This window comes from Bubalus bubalis, chromosome 3, assembly GCF_019923935.1.
Source record: "Bubalus bubalis isolate 160015118507 breed Murrah chromosome 3, NDDB_SH_1, whole genome shotgun sequence".
NCBI classification, from domain to species: domain Eukaryota; kingdom Metazoa; phylum Chordata; class Mammalia; order Artiodactyla; family Bovidae; genus Bubalus; species Bubalus bubalis.
The window spans coordinates 36,008,514-36,025,694 of record NC_059159.1 but is presented as its reverse complement, the minus strand read 5'-3'; the positions used below and the strand labels follow the sequence as shown (position 1 = coordinate 36,025,694).

General features: G+C 58.9%; 2 protein-coding genes across 5 annotated transcripts; one reads left to right on the top strand and one right to left on the bottom strand.

The window, feature by feature from the left end:
- Positions 1-65: 65 nt before the first annotated feature.
- On the bottom strand, positions 66-1,246 carry TMEM256 (transmembrane protein 256). The gene is made up of 4 exons (XM_006060175.3): positions 1,091-1,246; positions 748-779; positions 410-490; positions 66-306 (listed from the first exon to the last, which is right to left on the bottom strand). Exons 1-4 carry the CDS (start codon positions 1,173-1,175, stop codon positions 163-165), a joined length of 342 nt encoding a protein of 113 aa, XP_006060237.1. The 5' UTR covers positions 1,176-1,246; the 3' UTR covers positions 66-162.
- Positions 1,247-1,809: 563 nt separating this feature from the next.
- Positions 1,810-17,073, top strand: NLGN2 (neuroligin 2). Of its 4 annotated transcripts, XM_025280680.3 has the most exons (9): positions 1,813-2,700; positions 4,730-4,803; positions 5,126-5,827; positions 9,511-9,561; positions 11,612-11,761; positions 11,936-12,121; positions 12,240-12,432; positions 12,787-13,383; positions 14,147-17,073. In XM_025280680.3, exons 3-9 carry the CDS (start codon positions 5,371-5,373, stop codon positions 15,018-15,020), a joined length of 2,508 nt encoding a protein of 835 aa, XP_025136465.1. In that variant the 5' UTR covers positions 1,813-2,700; positions 4,730-4,803; positions 5,126-5,370; the 3' UTR covers positions 15,021-17,073. The 4 variants fall into 4 exon arrangements, with proteins under 4 accessions (XP_025136467.1, XP_025136465.1, XP_025136464.1 ...); XM_025280679.3 differs by lacking the exon at positions 4,730-4,803; XM_044939349.2 differs by lacking the exon at positions 4,730-4,803 and having other exon boundaries at positions 1,915-2,700; positions 5,695-5,827.
- The last annotated feature ends 108 nt before the right edge of the window (positions 17,074-17,181 follow it).

Below are 17,181 nucleotides of genomic sequence, written 5' to 3'. Positions count from 1 at the left end.
GGAAAGGGAAGGAGTTCAAAGATTGACAATTTTTGCCCTTTCTCTTTTAGGAAGTTAGATGAACAAAAACTCCAAAGTTCTTTATTTGCCTTTCTCTTTTAATTCCTTCCCTGCTCCAATTCTTAAAAAAAAAAAGTACCCAGAAATTAAACACAAGAAAGTTCAAAGAGCCAAGGCAAGCCAGCCCAAGAATAGCAGGCTCCCTCCTACAGGAGCCAAATTCTGGAAGCTGGGGTCTCCACTCAGAGCCTGGTAGTAAAAGGTGGTGCAGAATAAGGTAGTTCCAGAAGCTAGTAGTAACCCAGCCTGAAGGAGATACAAGGCAGAATTCAGGCGAGTAAGAACCCGGCGGGTTAGAGGGAATGGGTGGGGCTTGGTCAAGGTTAGGGGTGGGGATGGGGGGAATTACCCAGACGGGCCTTCTGCACAGGGGTACCGCTAACAGGGCCAGGCTGTGTAAGAAGTGGTGTTTGTTGGACTTGTCAAAGAGCTGTAAGAAAAAAAGAAATGGGGGTACTTCCTAAGCAACGCAAGACACCGGAAGCTGAGACAGAGTCACAGTGGACAGGAACGTCCAACTCGATCTCTCAAGCCCCAGCTTGCCCCTCCCTGAGGCACCCAGGCCTCAGACTTCCATTCCTTGCCACTCCAAAGACCCGCGTTTCGTCCCTCCCCTCCTCTCAGGGACCCCAGACTTTGCGCCCTTCGAGGTCTCAAAGTCGAGGAGCCCCAGCACGGTTACTTCACCTCCTTCCCGTAGGCATCCGGAAACTGGGCTCCTGTGGAAAGGAGAAGCAAAGGTTACCAGTCCTAGCGCCAACCCAGACAGTCCCCACTCCTGTGGTGGTGGTGGTGGACCCGGGTGGACGCCGACGAGAAAGGGAGCCCCAGGAGGCTTCTGATTGGTGGAGACACGCACGGACAGTTCTGGGAACCCAGTGGACCCGGCTGAGAGGTTTTTTAAAAGGTTCAGGGTTCCGCGGGCAGTCCGGTCGATGGGAGGGCCGACATTTCCTTTAGACTCTGCCTCTGCACCAGATCCTAAAGATCTCCCCCAGCACAATCCCAGTTCCATCCCCAGCCCCCTGACCGTGCGCCCCGTAGGAGGCCAAGCCTAAGGCCCCAGCTCCGGACAAGGCACCCAGGCGGCGGAAAGCAGCCCCGGGACCCGCCATGGCTGTCGACGGTCACGCGCCGAACGAACACCGCCCGGGCCCCCCAAGAAGCCAGCCAATCCCGATTTCCCATGCAAATAAGGTCTACGGGTGCCCAATCCGGGCCGTGTTCATTTTAGCGTCCAGGTCCTCACCCGGGTACTTGGACCTTTGTAAAACCTCTGTTGAGTGGCGAAGACGTCTAGCGGGCGGAGAAACCAGAACCAATTAAAAGCGAAGGAGCTGAGCAATGTAGGCGGGGTTGTGGGGGGCGGGACTAGAGGATTTGCGTCACGGATTGGCCCACTTTCCAAGTTGATAGCCTCTCCCAACACCTTTCCCCCCCTCAACCACCGGTCAATTTCCAAAGATCCCGGTCCCTAGGCAAAGTTCCGCCCCTTTCCCCACAAGCTCCTCCTCTTCAGCTTTAAACCAGACCCACTCCCCAAAAGAGGCGGGCCCACGGATAACGAAGCCCCACCCATCATCGTTAAACCACGCCCATTAACCAAAGCCCCGCCTCCGGACCAGAAGGCTCCGCCTTCTTCGTGTGATGCCCCGCCCCCTAGAGTTCACCACCCCCGCCCCCCAACTAATAGCCAGAACCCCCGAGGCTGGGAGATCACGGGGTGGGGGGGGGTGTCTCCACCCTGCCCTGGCCTGCTTCGTCCATCCGTCGGTCTGTCCACTCCCGCCCCTTTCCACCTTCTCCAGTCCCCCCACACACTGGAGGGCGGGCGGGCAGGCGGGTGTTAGCAAGGGGTGTGCGCCGCTCTCTCGGCAGGGGGCGGGGGAGGCGGCCGCGCGGTGACGCGCGGGGCTGCTGCGGCTGCTCCGCCGGCGGATCATCACTCTCGGGCTGGGATGGACGCGGGGCGGGAGGGCCCTGGCGCGCGGGGCCAGGAGTCCGGGCCTCCCGGCTGCTGAGCGTTCCCCGAAGCCTCTCTCTTACCCCCAATTTCCCTCCTAGGATTCGCGCCGACCCCCGCCCCGGGGCTCCAGACTCGGCTCCCGCCCTCCTCCGACTCCCTGGACCTCCCCCTCCCGCCCGCCCTCGGGATCGACTAGATCCCTCCCCCTCCCTGAGGATTCCGGCTGGATCCCTGCCCCTGCACCGCGGATCCTGCGCTCCCGGGCTTTGGGCCCCTGGGGATTGCCGTGGACTCCTCCTCCCGCACCCGATCCCGTAGGATCCTCCGCCTGTACCGCCTTCTAGCCCCTCGAAGCCAGCCCACGGAGCCAGTGGATCCCCAATCCAGCCCTGTCCCGTTGCTCCCTCCTCCCTCCGTCCCCACTGCGGGGTTCCCTGTTCTTGGGCTCCTCCTGACCCCATCCCCTACCTCTCGTTTCCCCGGGGATCGACTGGATCCCGGCCCCGCCCCCCGGGGCTGGGGCGAACCCCCTCCCCCGCCGGGTGAGGCGCTGCGGGCGGGGGCTGGGCCTGCGGGGCCGCGGGGGCTCACAGGCCGCCGCCCCCCTCCCGAAGCCCGTCCGCCCCCTACTCGGAGCCCTGGATGGAGGCACCACGGCCCCAGGGCTGAGCCAGGTAGGAGCTAAGCCGGGCCGGGTGAAGGGGGCTGCGTGGCGGTCCAGTGGGGTCTCTCTTCTCCCCCTCTCTATCCCTGCGCCTCATTTCCCCCAGCCTGCTCTGTCTGCGTGTCTCCGCCTAGGGATGCTCTCGCCGTGTCTCTGCGTCTCGGTCTCTTTGTCTCTGCCCCTCTCCAGCCCATGAATGATCCTTTGAATGGGCCCACAGACCCCATGTGTTCCCATCTCCCCCTCCCCCTCCTTCTCCCCTTCCCGGCCAAGCCATTTTCCCCACTGCAGGAAGAAGGGGGGGGCCTGCGGCCTGAGCCCCCGTCCCTCAACTCTCCCGGCTGGGGGAGTCAGGCCTGGGCAGGAATGGAGCGAGCAAGGCAGAGGGATGTGAGGGGTGGGGGGGGCGGTAAGAGGTGGCAGACAGAGATGGGGAGAGCAGGGAAGAGAAAATGGGGGAGACAGATCTAGGGAAAGAGAGAGAGAAATAGAAGGGGCTTGAGGGAGAAATTTAGGAAAGGGATTTGAAGGAGAGAGAAAGATGAGAAACACCAAAAGGGAGGTGTAGAAGATAGAGACGAAAAAAGGGGCGAGAGACTGAAGGCAAGAGCTGGAGCAAGCTGGAAGAGGCCTCGGAAAGATGCTCTGAGGGAGCGCTATGGAGAGGAGCTGGGGGAGGGCTCCAGTGGGAGGGAGGAAGGCAGAGAGGCTGGCAGGGAGGAGGCCAGGGGCCCAAAGTACCTTAAAGGAGAGGGGGTCAGAGGCAGACCTTGTTCATGGGAGGGGGAGGGGGCAGCAAGGCCATGGAAGCAGAGCCTAGCCTGGCACAGGCAGAGGAGAACCTGGGAAGCCAGCTCCAAGCCCCTTCCAGGTGTCAGGGGAACAGGAGCTTGAGAGGACCTGAAGAAAGGGAGGGCATGACTGGGTGTGTGTGGTAAGGATTCCCGTGTCCTCATCTCTGGAATACATTGACACCTGCAGAGAGCCACCCGCGGGCTGGCGCCTGGCTCTGAAAACCCCGCGTCAGCAAACGGCTCTGGCGGCTGTTGGGGAGGTGGGGGGGCGGGGGCTTGTTGAGATGACCTGGGTGTCTGCCCCTTTAGTCTGACCTGTTCCCGTGTCCTGCCCCTGCTGCCCTGAGTACCCAGGCATCAGAACAGCAACTGTGGGGGGCTGGCAAGGGGAAGGGGAGGTGAAGAGCTGGAAGGGGATGTAAAGAAGCCATAGTTTGCCCCCAGGGCAAAACGGTTTACCCCTATGGGTCAAAATGCCAGGCATGGAGGAAGAGGTGTCTGGGGCTCAAGGCTGTTCAAGACTGTGGAAGGGTAACTGTTGATGGGTGCATCTGATTGCCCTCAAACCCACCCCAGCACCCCTTCTCTCCAGCCAGAGGCCTGGTCACTAGGGCTAGGTTCTGACTGGCCAACAAGGGGCAAGAGGTGGTTCTTTTAGGGTTCTCTGCCCCCAGTCTCCAGCTCCCCCCAACATATATACTTCTTCCTCTATGCTAAGACTGGGGGAAACTCCAGCGTTCTGACTCACGCCTCTGCTCTCCTCTTCATGCCCTGAATGGACCCCATAACCCATCCAGCCCCTTCCCCTCTTCCTCCAGACCCCTCCCCCTCTGGGGTTAAAGCTGCAGCCCGTTGCCGAGGTAACATTGCGGGGCAGCATCCTGTCGCCCGGCAACCGGCTGCAGGATCACACATCTGTCCCCAGATTTGCCCCTCCAGCATCTCCTCCCTGTCTAGACCCTGCCTCAAGACACCTTAACTTCTGAGGAGAGAAATGAAGAGGGCCTGGAGTAGAGGGGTCTCCCCCACTACACAGACCCTTCAAGAATGAGATGTTGAAGGAAAGGGAAAGTGCTGGGGTTGTGCAGTCCCAAGAAAGGCCCAAGTCTGGCCTAGGGTGGGGGTTCAGTGCCATGAAATTACAGCTGGGGAGTAATTAACACATATAAACAAACCCGCCACTTCCTGCTAATTAATGACTTGGTATTTTTATTTTCTCTTCCTTGTCTATCTCATCCCTCCCAGGGAGGTGAGAACTAGGACTCCTGAGTCCCCAGAGGAGAGCCTGCCTGGGAGGGATCGACCCCTGCTGGAAGGGGGTGTGTTGGGTGGTCTGGGAAACTGGCCCTCCTTCCCCTCTGGCTATCCTAGACATTTAACACATCTTGACCTCACCTCAGCCTCAGACTTTTCTACATGGGTCCCTGCAGAGGGGAGGGGGGTGGTTGGGGTGGGGGGAGATGCCAAAGGGGCAGGGGGATGGAACGAGGGGGGGCAATTTGGTCTGAATTCCGAGTCACTAACCACCTGTCTCTTCTGTTTCCCCATTCCCATCTGTCTGCCCCATCCAATTTCCCTTCCCTTCTTGCACCTCTCCTCTGTCTTTTTCTGTCCGTCCGTCTCCATCCCTCCTCCCCGCAGGTCGGGCCTGCCTTCGCCTTCTCCCACTTCTTTCCCCTTCCCCACCCCTCGCCCCCTCCATGGAGAGGAACAGACCCCTTCTCTGTCCAGTCTAACCCAGGTCCCTCCCCAACCCCCTCCTCCCTCCTTTCCCCCGCCCCCTCCTCCCTCCTGGGGCGAGGGGGGCCTCCCTCCCTCTCCCCCCCCTTCTCTCTCTCTCCGAGGGGGGGGGGTCCCGGGGAGGGAGGGGGGGTCCCCCGATCAGCATGTGGCTCCTGGCGCTGTGTCTGGTGGGGCTGGCGGGGGCTCAACGGGGGGGAGGGGGTCCCAGCGGCGGCGCCCCGGGCGGCCCGGGCCTGGGTCTCAGCGGCCTCGGGGAGGAGCGCTTCCCAGTGGTGAACACGGCCTACGGGCGAGTGCGCGGCGTGCGGCGCGAGCTCAACAACGAGATCCTGGGCCCGGTCGTGCAGTTCCTGGGCGTGCCCTACGCCACGCCCCCCCTGGGCGCCCGCCGCTTTCAGCCGCCCGAGGCCCCCGCCTCGTGGCCCGGCGTGCGCAACGCCACGACCCTGCCGCCCGCCTGCCCGCAGAACCTGCACGGGGCGCTGCCGGCCATCATGCTGCCCGTGTGGTTCACCGACAACCTGGAGGCGGCCGCCACCTACGTGCAGAACCAGAGCGAGGACTGCCTGTACCTCAACCTCTACGTGCCCACCGAGGACGGTAAGGGCGCGGGCACCGGGCCGGGCCCCCGGTGGACACAGCCCACAAATGTCCACGCAGACCCTCTGGCGCCGGCACGCCCCAGGGAGGGAGCTGGCCCTTCGCGGGGGGCCATGAGGGGCGGTGCATCCCTGCGGACTCCCAGGATGGTACCGGTCCCTGCTAGGCAGTCCAGAAGCTCTTTGTGTGCCTAGAAAGCCCATGGGGAGGGCTGCAGGCACTAAGCTGGGCTTACCCACCCCCTCCCCAGGGAAGCACAACCAGAGGGGACACAGGGGCGGGGGGTGGGGGGGGGGAGGCGGGGGGAGCGGGGGCGGCGATCAGGTGGTGGAGGCATCCATCTGCTGCCAGGACAGCCACTCCAGCTCTGCTCTGACTCCTGCCCCCTAGGCCTGGGCTTGTCCCCAGCAAGTACCCACTTTACCTACACCTCCACTGGAGGACAGCAAAGACTCCTTCTCCCCAGGCCAGCATGGGCAGAGGTCCTGTCACATACAGGGCCCCTCACCTGAGGTGAATACATCTTCCCCAGGAGGCTCTGTCCCCTGATCCGTATGCACTCCCAAAGGATCAGGGAATCGTCTTGCCAAGGGCCCCTCCACTCACAGCACTGCCCACCCATCCCCAACAGAACACCTTCCCCAGGGTTCTGAGCTGGCTGTTCTTGAATGAACTCTCCAGTTCACTAGCTGCTGGTAGTCCCCAGGACACTCCCCCAGACAGTTCCCTGCCAGCCAACCTTCAGCACACCAAGACCATCCAGAGTGTCAACACTTTCCAGCAGCCCACAGCAGAGGGCAACTGGCAGGCCCGCAGCCACCCCACAGACCATCTCACAAACACGTTATCTGTCTAACACCCTATTTACTGCTCCAAAACACCCCGACACCCACAGAGAACATCCACTCCCATAAAGTTCCCCCATGGGCCATCTTCCAATGAGTGTAAAAATAGGTTTCATACCCAGGAACCCCACTGTACACCCAAAACTCCCATATTATGAACTCAGGTCCCTCTACAGACCAGGCAGTTCAACTATTCATCACTCAGGTCATGTATCCAACCAACCAGCACACTAACCTTGTGCTCTGTGCTCAGTTGCTCAGTCGTGTCCGACTCTTTGCGACCCCTTGGACTATAGCCCACCAGGTGCCTCTGTCCATGGGATTTTCCAGGCAGGAAGACTGGAGTGAGTTGCGATTTCCTCCTCCAGGGTATCTTCCCAACTCAGGGATTGATCCCGTGTCTCCTGCGTCTCCTGCGTTGGCAGGCGGATTCTTTACCACTGAACCACCTGGGAAGCCCAATCTTGTGCTCTAGCATCCCACATATCAAAATTCCCAGCACCTTCACACAGCACACATGCCAACACTTCTCTGGAGTTGTGCGCCTTGTCACCCACATAGACCTGTGCTCCCCATGATCTCTGGGTGTATAGATCTTGTGGCCTTGTAACACTCATACACGGACCATCACCCCACTAACTCTGCACCTGCACCATATGCTCCAGCCAGTCACTCACACCACAGTCCTCTGCGCTCTCAACACCTCTCAGACATTGCTTACCCCAACTCCTACCCCGAGGTCATCAGTTTCGTACCTCAGGCTGTGACAACACAGGTGACAGTCCTGCACCCTACTCACAGGTCAGGTACTCCAGTGCCTTGCTCCCTGAACCCAGAGGACCTGCCAATCACAGAACACTCGTGCACCTCAGCACTGTCACTACCCCTCCCCATATGAGCCACGCCTCCAAGCAACCCGTATACACAGTGCACAGAAGTTCCTACTCCAATGCTATTCAGATTCCAGCCACTCTAATAGACTACCCCAATACACTCCAGACATCCTCTCTAATTCCCCAGCACCACCAGCATGAGAATTGTCCACTCCACCTTCCCCTGCCTTCTCATGGACCACCTACCCCAGTGCCCTGCTACCAGTGAATCATTCACCCCCATGCCTCCAACAGACCGTCCATCACAATGCTCTCCACTCGTGGACTCACCACCCACATCTTCATGTAGAAAGCTGTCCCCCATCCCTTCACCAACGCCCTGCTCAGTGGGCTATTGTCTCATCACCCCTCATGTGAAACATCCACCCAGCACTTCTCACCGAGTTACTGTCCACCCCAATACCTCCACACAAATTGCCCACCCTGCCCCCATACCACCCAAGCCCACACCTTCTGTATTTTTAACCATCGCTTATTGCAGGCCTGCTTGGGGCCTGACACATTCAGGTGATCTCACTAAATCTTCACACCAGCTCTGGGAGGAAGAGGTTGACTCAGGCACACACACACCCGCACACTTAATAATATTCTCACGCGCACACATGCCCTACTGACTTCATCCCCATCCCCAGCCTGTCAGAGAAGAACAGGCCCTGATCCTAATGCGTCCTCATGGGGCCATCATCACCAGTTGGGGAGAGCTTTTCAGAGGCTGACTTTGGCCTTGCTGACCCATCTCTCCCCATGCTGATCCCCATGCTGCTGAGGAGAAATCGACCAGCCTGGGGGAACCCCTCAGACCTCTGGGTTCCAGCTCTCCCTTGACTGATCCCCCAGTCTTCAAGAAGCCTAGAGCCAAACTCTGAGCCCAGTCTGGGGCCTTTCCTCCACTGGGGACACATTTTGTGCCTCCTAGCACCTCCTGGCACCTTATGTGTCAGGGCAGTGTGTTTCCTCGTCCCTATTTGTGGATTGAATCCTCCATTGGGGTGGGGGGCTTTTGGCATTAGAGCAGGAATTGGTGGCAGGGTGGGGGGCTGGTGCCCCTGGTGGGAAGTTTACCATCTGTGGGGAGGAGGACAGCAGACCTGGGTAAGGGATGAGGTTGGGGAGGGGGGCCAGAGGGAAGCGGTGGAGTGGAGGGCAAGACCTGATGACCCCTTTCCCTGCTTCGCCCCACACTGGGGATATGGGGTGAGAGTCAGGCTCGTCTGTGCGGATGGAAGTGAAATGCTGGCTGGTGAGAGGCTGGGAAGGTGGTCAGGCAGTGCTCACTGACCTCCCCTCCCTGCCTGCCAGTGGAAAGCTAAGGGCTTTCAGGGGCCATGAGCTGTGGGTTTGGGCTGCCCCAATTCCAAACTACCCTCTGCCCTCCAGATTGGTCCAGAGAGAGGCAGAGTTCTTTCTGCTGCAACCCCTCCTGTCTACAGCCTGGGGGAGCAGGCAGGTGCTTGGCTGGTCCTGAAGAGGGCCTGCCTGAGTGGTGGCTACCCCCCTTTGGGGGGAGCACAGCTGGCCTTGGGCTCCCAGGCTCCTGGGTTGGTTTCCCCTCCCCTCCCACCCACCCTCACCTCTAACACCGTTTCATTTCCAGCAATTAGCAAACACTTGGACAAGCCAAATCCTTTCCAGCCAAATCAATATGTCTTAAGACAGGCCTCAGCCCACTCAGGCACCCCACCCCACCCCCACAAAACCAGCCTTTTCTTTGGGGCATGACTTTTTCCGGGGAGGGGAACAAAATTTGGGTTGTAGAAACGTTTTTCTCTTTTCTTGGTTTCTTTTTCTTGCAAACAAATTTTGCTTTTTTTGGCTTATTTTTTCTGCCCCTCACCCTCCCCTTTTCTGCTTTCTCTCCTCCCCTCCCCATCCACCACCTCCCCCCGACTCCCATCTTTCCCCACAAAATTGTCCTTTTTTCTCTGTTTTGTGTTCCCGGTCTTAGGTCCGCTCACAAAAAAACGTGACGAGGCGACGCTCAATCCGCCAGACACAGGTAGATTTAAAAATCCCGCTGCTGCATGTGGTTGCTGATACGAGGATGTTCTCGGCCCTGCCCTAACTAAATGCCCCCACAGCCCTCAAGGCCCCTCAGTCGTTTTCCCAACTAAAAACGAAAAAGAAAAGAAAAATTTGTAATAATTGGAAAAAAGAATTATGAAAACTTCAAACGAAATTTGAACAATGTTGGACCCACTAGAAAACTAGCAAGAAAAGCTTAAACATGGCGAAAATAAAGTGAAAAAAGAAATTGGAATGTCAGGGAAAAAAAAACAAAAAAACAAAGAATTGGATAAAATGTTTAGTTTGACAGAAATTTGGACTGTTTTGAAACTTGTGAAATGTAACATTTGAAAAGACAATTTTAATTTGGAACAAAACACCAGTCAAAAAAAAAATTTCAAGTTGGCAAATTGATGACACAATTGAAACATCGCTACGATTTCCAAAAAAAAAAAGCCTGTCCGATGCAGAAACACATATTTGAAGCAAATTAAAGAATTTGGAAATTTTTGAAAACAGGGCCCAATATCTTGAAGTTTCACCACAAAATTTTGAAAAAGTGCAAAGAACTTTTTTCTTTTTTCCTTTTTTTCCAAAAACGGATCTTTTTGGTTTTTTGGTTTTTGTTTTTCTTTTCTTGTTGAATCTGCCCCAGAGCTTCTTGCTTTTTGGTTGTTGTTTTTTTTTCTTTCTTCTTTCTTGATCCTGTTTTTTTGTTGTTGGTTTTGAATTCTTGTTGCCCCAGCCCCCTTTCCTGCTCCTTCCCTTTCCGACTCCCCCTCCCCCCACACTGGGAGTGGAGGTGCTGGGTGGGGAGAAGGGGACGGACTGAGGACATTTAGGACAGGACCTTGGAGGGAAGGAGACCAGCCTAAACCTGGAAGGCCACTGGAGGTTCAGGAACTGAGGGAAAAACAGGATTGGGGGAGGGCACCGCCCACCTAGGAGCTTCTGGCCAAAGTCAGGTGGAAGGATGTGGCAGAGAGGGTCCGAAGAGATCCAGGGTAGAGGGGAGTCTCTTAGTGACCTGTTGGTTGACCTTCTGCCAGGAGGGAAGTTTCCAGTGGGATGAGGGAGACAGGCAGAGGCTCTAGGGACCAGCTGTGGAGGCCCAGGCTTGGCTCTTATTTGCCGATTGCCTAGGCTGGTCAGAGATGGCAAGTGTCAAGAGAGAGGAGGGCCTGGAGGTATTGTGGCTCCATCTGGAGGAGCTGCAGGGGCGGGGACCCTGACAAGCCCTCTCAGACTCCCACCCTCTTCTGGAATTAGTTACCCTCCAGTCCAGTCTGGAGTGCCCCAAGGGCCTACTCCATATGGCAGTGATCATGGGATCCTTTGGGGACAGGGCAAGAGAGGGGTCCAGAACTCAGGGCTCAGGCTGGTTTCGGGGGCCCAGACTAGTGAGCTGCACCCTGGCTTCATTAAGTAGGCTCTTTCCCACCCTGCCTCCTCCTGCCACAGTAATTAGGCTGGGGGTTGCCATGGTAACTTGGGAGGTGACCTAGAAAGGAATTAGGGCGGGGAAGAGACCAAGCCCCCAGGGACCCTAGGGCCTGGCACCCCCTCACCCACAGACCAGGCTACCATGTTGAGCTGAGGCCCAAGGCCTGAGTCTGAGGAAACGCCAGGACCCTCCCAGCATCTCTAGCTCTAGTGCCAGCCTTGGGAGCTCATGCTTCCTAGGAGCAGGAAGGAGATTTGCTGTGTGTGTGTGGGGAGGGGTTCCCCCGGATCCAGCAGGTGTCCTGAGGAGGGCCACCCCCCCACCCCTGCCTCTGTTAGGCTTCTTGAAAGCTCTGCCAGGCATTTGGAGAAGTGCTGTGGGGCATGCCGGCAGGAGGTGGGGAGGGAACTTCTGCCAGGGCTAGCTGGGGAGGGAGGGAGGGGAATCCGGTCTTGCCCCCCAGGGATGGGAGTGACATGTCCCCTGAGCTCCCGGCTGGAACTCAGCAGGCCTGGGAGCTGGGAGGTGCTGCTTCTGGTCTGACTGTGTCCTTGTCCCCCACCCCCTGGCCCATCCCCCCCACCCCCTCCCCACACAGATATCCGGGACTCCGGGAAGAAGCCAGTGATGCTGTTTCTGCACGGTGGCTCCTACATGGAGGGCACGGGGAACATGTTCGATGGCTCCGTCTTGGCCGCCTACGGCAATGTCATTGTAGCCACGCTCAACTACCGGCTTGGGGTGCTCGGTGAGGGTGGGCAGCCAATTCTAGGGGCTGGAGTCCTGGGAGGAGGGCCTGCTGGTAGGGTTACACTAAACCCAGCTGAAGCAGAATGGCTTCTGGGCTGGATTGAGATGCCCAGAAAGAGAGCAAGGGTGCCATGACACCTCCAGGAAGCCCCCTCTCTTCCTCTGCTCCCAGGTTTTCTCAGCACTGGGGACCAGGCTGCAAAAGGCAACTATGGGCTCCTAGACCAGATCCAGGCCCTGCGCTGGCTCAGTGAGAACATCGCCCACTTTGGGGGGGACCCTGAACGCATCACCATCTTCGGATCTGGGGCAGGAGCCTCCTGTGTCAACCTCCTGATCCTCTCCCACCACTCGGAAGGTACGAGCCACCTCCCCAGCCTGTCCCTTCTGTCCCCTTCCCCAATCTCTGGCCCTACCAGGTCCCCCTTCTCCCTCGGGCTGATACAGCCCAGCCTAAAGCCTGTTTGTCCTGACAGGGCTGTTCCAGAAGGCCATTGCCCAGAGCGGCACTGCCATTTCTAGCTGGTCTGTCAACTACCAGCCACTCAAATACACGCGACTGCTGGCTGCCAAGGTGGGCTGTGACCGGGAGGACAGCGCCGAGGCTGTGGAGTGTCTGCGCCGGAAGCCCTCTCGGGAGCTGGTGGACCAGGACGTGCAGCCTGCCCGGTATGGGGCTGGGTCCAGGCCTCCACTCTCCTCGCTGGGTCCAAGGAGGTTGAGGGTGGAAGGTGCCTGCAGGCCACAAGCTGTCCATTTAGCCAGGGGAGGTGGACTTCAGGCCTCTCCCAGGGACCTACCTTCCCCCGGAAGCTTTTCCGAAGCAGAGGTGCCTAAACAGAGCCTGGGTGCACCAGACGCCAGGAAGTGCTTCAGGGAGGACTTCCTGAGAGGCCAGGTGCCCTGAAAGGGCCCTGAAGGTTTTAACTAGGGGAAAAGGTCTTCCGAGCAGAGGGCTCAGCAGGCTGTGGGTGGAGAGGAGGCCAGCCAACAGGTGACATGACCTTGACGTCTTCTCCCCAGCTACCACATCGCCTTTGGGCCTGTGGTGGATGGTGATGTCGTCCCTGACGACCCTGAGATCCTCATGCAGCAGGGAGAATTCCTCAACTACGACATGCTCATTGGGGTCAACCAGGGAGAGGGCCTCAAGTTCGTGGAGGACTCGGCAGAGAGCGAGGATGGCGTGTCCGCCAGCGCCTTCGACTTCACAGTCTCCAACTTCGTGGACAACCTGTACGGCTACCCAGAGGGCAAGGATGTGCTACGGGAGACCATCAAGTTCATGTACACGGACTGGGCAGACCGGGACAACGGCGAGATGCGGCGCAAGACCCTGCTGGCACTCTTTACCGACCACCAGTGGGTGGCACCGGCTGTGGCCACCGCCAAGCTGCACGCTGACTACCAGTCCCCTGTCTACTTTTACACCTTCTACCACCACTGCCAGGCTGAGGGCCGGCCCGAGTGGGCGGATGCAGCGCATGGGGATGAGCTACCCTATGTCTTTGGTGTGCCTATGGTGGGTGCCACCGACCTCTTCCCCTGCAACTTCTCCAAGAATGACGTCATGCTCAGTGCCGTGGTCATGACCTACTGGACCAACTTCGCCAAGACTGGGTGAGGGCCAGAGGGGCTGGGTGGGGCACCCCTGCAGGTCAGGGCACACACACACCCTCCATCCTCAGCCCCTTCTCTCCCTCTTCATCACACGGCCATCATTTCTCCATCAAGGCGCTCTCACCTTCTCGACTCAGACACCTGCCAGACAGCTCCTCTGTGCGTGTTGGAGATTCAGAAATGTTGGACCAAGAGGTCCTTTCCGGCGGGTGGGCTCAACTTGATGGCTTTGGCTCTGTGTCTATCTTTGCATACCCATACACCACTCTCTTTCTCTTCTGAGTTCTCCCGTCTGTGTTTCTGAGTATGTGTATAAGAGTTTGTATCTCTCTCTTTATTGCTGTCTCTAGCTCTCTCTCCTGAAGTCCATTAATATCTCTGCTCTCTTTGATCTGCTTACTCTTTGCTCACTGCTTCCCCCCACCCCCCAGCTGCCTCTCATGGGCTTTTGTCTCTCTGTTTCCATATGTCTCTATCTCATTCACTCTGCCTGTGTCACTGGCGGTCTGTCTGTCTGTCTTCTCTGTCCCTCTGGCGTCATCTCAGGCCGTCTCTCTGACAGTCTGGCTTCATCCCTATTTGTCTGCCTATCTCCGTCTCTGGCAGTGTCTCTGTCTCTTCGTGTCTGTCGCTCTCTGCCTCTCTTCCTGTCTCCCCAGCTCTCTGCATCTCTGCCCATCCCACTCCCCGTTGGTCCCACAGCCTCCCCGCTTCTCATCAGGACCTCACCCTCACTGCTTTCCCTGCCCACCTGTGTCCACAGCGACCCCAATCAGCCGGTGCCACAGGACACCAAGTTCATCCACACCAAGCCCAACCGCTTCGAGGAGGTGGTGTGGAGCAAGTTCAACAGCAAAGAGAAGCAGTACCTGCACATCGGTCTGAAGCCGCGCGTGCGTGACAACTACCGCGCCAACAAGGTGGCCTTCTGGCTGGAGCTCGTGCCGCACCTGCACAATCTGCACACGGAGCTCTTCACCACCACCACGCGCCTGCCGCCCTACGCCACGCGCTGGCCGCCTCGCCCGCCCCCCGGCGCCCCCGGCACGCGCCGCCCGCCGCCCCCCGCCACCCTGCCGCCCGAGCCCGAGCCTGAGCCGGGCCCCCGGGCCTACGACCGTTTCCCCGGGGACTCCCGAGACTACTCCACGGAGCTCAGCGTCACCGTGGCCGTGGGTGCCTCGCTCCTCTTCCTCAACATCCTCGCCTTTGCCGCCCTCTACTACAAGCGGGACCGGCGGCAGGAGCTGCGGTGCCGGCGGCTCAGTCCCCCCGGTGGCTCGGGCTCTGGGGTGCCCGGCGGGGGCCCCCTGCTCCCCGCTGCCGGCCGCGAGCTGCCACCCGAGGAGGAGCTGGTGTCACTTCAGCTGAAGCGGGGCGGGGGCGTTGGGGCGGACCCTGCAGAGGCCCTGCGCCCCGCCTGCCCACCCGACTACACTCTGGCCCTGCGCCGGGCGCCGGACGACGTGCCTCTCTTGGCCCCCGGGGCCCTGACCCTGCTGCCCAGCGGCCTGGGGCCACCCCCTCCCCCGCCGCCCCCCTCCCTCCATCCCTTCGGGCCCTTCCCCCCGCCGCCCCCCACAGCTACCAGCCACAACAACACGCTCCCCCACCCCCATTCCACCACTCGGGTATAGGGGGCGGCTAGGGGAGGAACCCCTCCCCTGCCCTCCCAGATGCAACAGGCTTTTCTCGTGTGGAGCTTTCACACGTGGACGAGCATTAGGTGGACATGGGTTTTCTCACGGCAATGCGTCTCTCCCGAGCAGAGAGGCCCTTTATCTTCTCCGGACCTGGGCCTTTGAACAACTGGGGGGGTGGGGGGCGGTGTTTTCTCCCCTCTGTTGGGACACCCACACGGAGGTGTGCTTTCTCACAAGGGGGTGTGTTTTCCCATGTGCAGGGTGAAGTTTTTTTTGGCCACCCTGGACACATGTTGGCTCCCTCAGAGAATTCCTGTGGGGATTTGTACCCCAGAATTCTGTTCCCTCATGCCTTCTCCCCACTGCTCCTTCCTCCCACCCCCTGGAGACCCTGGAAGTGGTGTGTTGACAAACAGAGACCCCTGGCCACCAGATGACACAGGGTGGTGCCCAGAAGTACCGAAGAAATAAATCACAGCTCCCCCTCCCGCCCCGCCCCCATCCCCTCCCACCCCCAGCGAAGCATGTGTATCCCCGCTTGGCACAAATGAGGTGAAGCAGGTCTTCCCAGGCAGGCCTTGCCTTCCACCAGACACAGAGTCCCTGCTGTGGGGGGCAGGGAGGAGACCCTGCAATCTTGTGCTGCCTGGGACCGTGTCTTCCCATGGGCCCAGGTCGCATTTCTGAGTGGAATCATGTTCTTGCATGTGGATGTATGTTTTCCCATGCAGACAGCCCCTTTCTCTCCAGCATTTCCCTGCGTCTTCCCGACCTCAGGCCCAGCACTTCTCACACAGCAGGTGGGAATGGACTTCAGACTGACAGAAACTGAGGGGGATGGACAAGCCCTGGGTTGGGAGGTCCCTCTGCCCCTCCCTCCCTCCCTTCCCTGGAGGGAAGCTGGAGGGTGGAGGGTGAGTGTGGCACCTGCCACCCACAGAGGCCATGCTTGGTTTGACCAAAGCCCTCACTGCAGTCTGAGGACAGCCCTTCCCTCAGGCCATTGCTCATCTGTGCCAAATCAGTGAGGTGGGTTTGAGGGGGGAATACCCCCAAAGTGTGGCAAGGACCCTCCCCAGTCCTGGGCCCAGGCAAGTAAACGTGGGCAGGTGGGATACAGGAGGGGGGGAGGTGGCAGCCTAAGGGGTCCTGCCTGTGTCCCTCTTCTCGCCACGTGTCATCCCTCCCTCTCGGCCTCTCTTCTGCCTCCCCGCATCACTGTCCCCCCAGGAAGCCATCCCTTCCTGGTGTCCAACCAGCTCCTTCCTGCAGCTACCCACCCCTTCCTTTGACCTGCCCCCCCCCACTCCTGCCTTGCTCCCCTGGGCTAAAGGAAAGGAACAGAGGAGAGGGGAGGAGAGCAGGGGAGAAAGGCTTCCTGGGACAGGTTGGGGAGAGAATGGGGTCAGCTGTACTGAGGAACAGATGGAGGGGGCAGTGGGGGACGGGGCTTAGGCAGACACCAGCAGGAGGAATTTGATTTTGAAAGGACGCATGTAAGGTGACTGCCCAAAGAGAAAGGGTTTGGGCCTCTGGGGAAGAGAACCGTGTGGGGAAGGGTTTCAAGGGACGCCAGCGGAGAAGAGTAAATCCTTGTCTGCTGGCATTTCGTGGGTTTGTTAGTGCCAAATGTGAGTCAGGGGTGGAGTGCTGTCTTCCACTGACACCCAGTTTCAGAATCCCTGGTCTTGGCTCCCCAGAACTTTGCCTCCTGACTGTCCCTTCTGCCCCCACCTTCACCCATGGAAACTTGGTTCTTTTCCCTCCCCTTCCCCTGCCTGGGCTAGCTCCTTTCCAAACAGCCATGCCCTCTAAATGCTAGGAACCTGGGCCCTGAACCCTGTAGACAGATGCCCCCCAAGTTGGGGCATGGGAGGGGGGCTGGGGGACCCCATGATTCAGCCACGGACTCCAATGCCCAGCCCCTCTCCCCAGAACAATTCCCTGACAATCCCATGTCCCTATCCCAACCCTTTGCGGCTCTGTACACATTTTTAAACCTGGGAAAAGATGAAGAGAATATTGTAAATACAAAAGTTTAACTGTTGGTTTTGCCTGCTGTTATGTTAGGTGGGGCTGGGGGGCTCCAAAGAAACAAACCTTGGAGAAGTGACTCGGCCTGTGAAGGGGTAGGAGAAGAGGGTCCAACCCTTTT

Coding starts and splice junctions, on each gene's coding strand:
- TMEM256 (XM_006060175.3), bottom strand. CDS start 1,175: ATGGCGGGTCCCGGGGCTGCTTTCCGCCGCCTGGGTGCCTTGTCCGGA. Junction 780..1,090: donor GGCCTCCTACGGGGCGCACG/GTCAGGGGGCTG, acceptor TCCTTTCCACAG/GAGCCCAGTTTCCGGATGCC. Junction 491..747: donor CGGATGCCTACGGGAAGGAG/GTGAAGTAACCG, acceptor TTTTTCTTACAG/CTCTTTGACAAGTCCAACAA.
- NLGN2 (XM_025280679.3), top strand. CDS start 5,371: ATGTGGCTCCTGGCGCTGTGTCTGGTGGGGCTGGCGGGGGCTCAACGG. Junction 9,562..11,611: donor GCTCAATCCGCCAGACACAG/GTAGATTTAAAA, acceptor CTCCCCACACAG/ATATCCGGGACTCCGGGAAG. Junction 13,384..14,146: donor ACCAACTTCGCCAAGACTGG/GTGAGGGCCAGA, acceptor CTGTGTCCACAG/CGACCCCAATCAGCCGGTGC.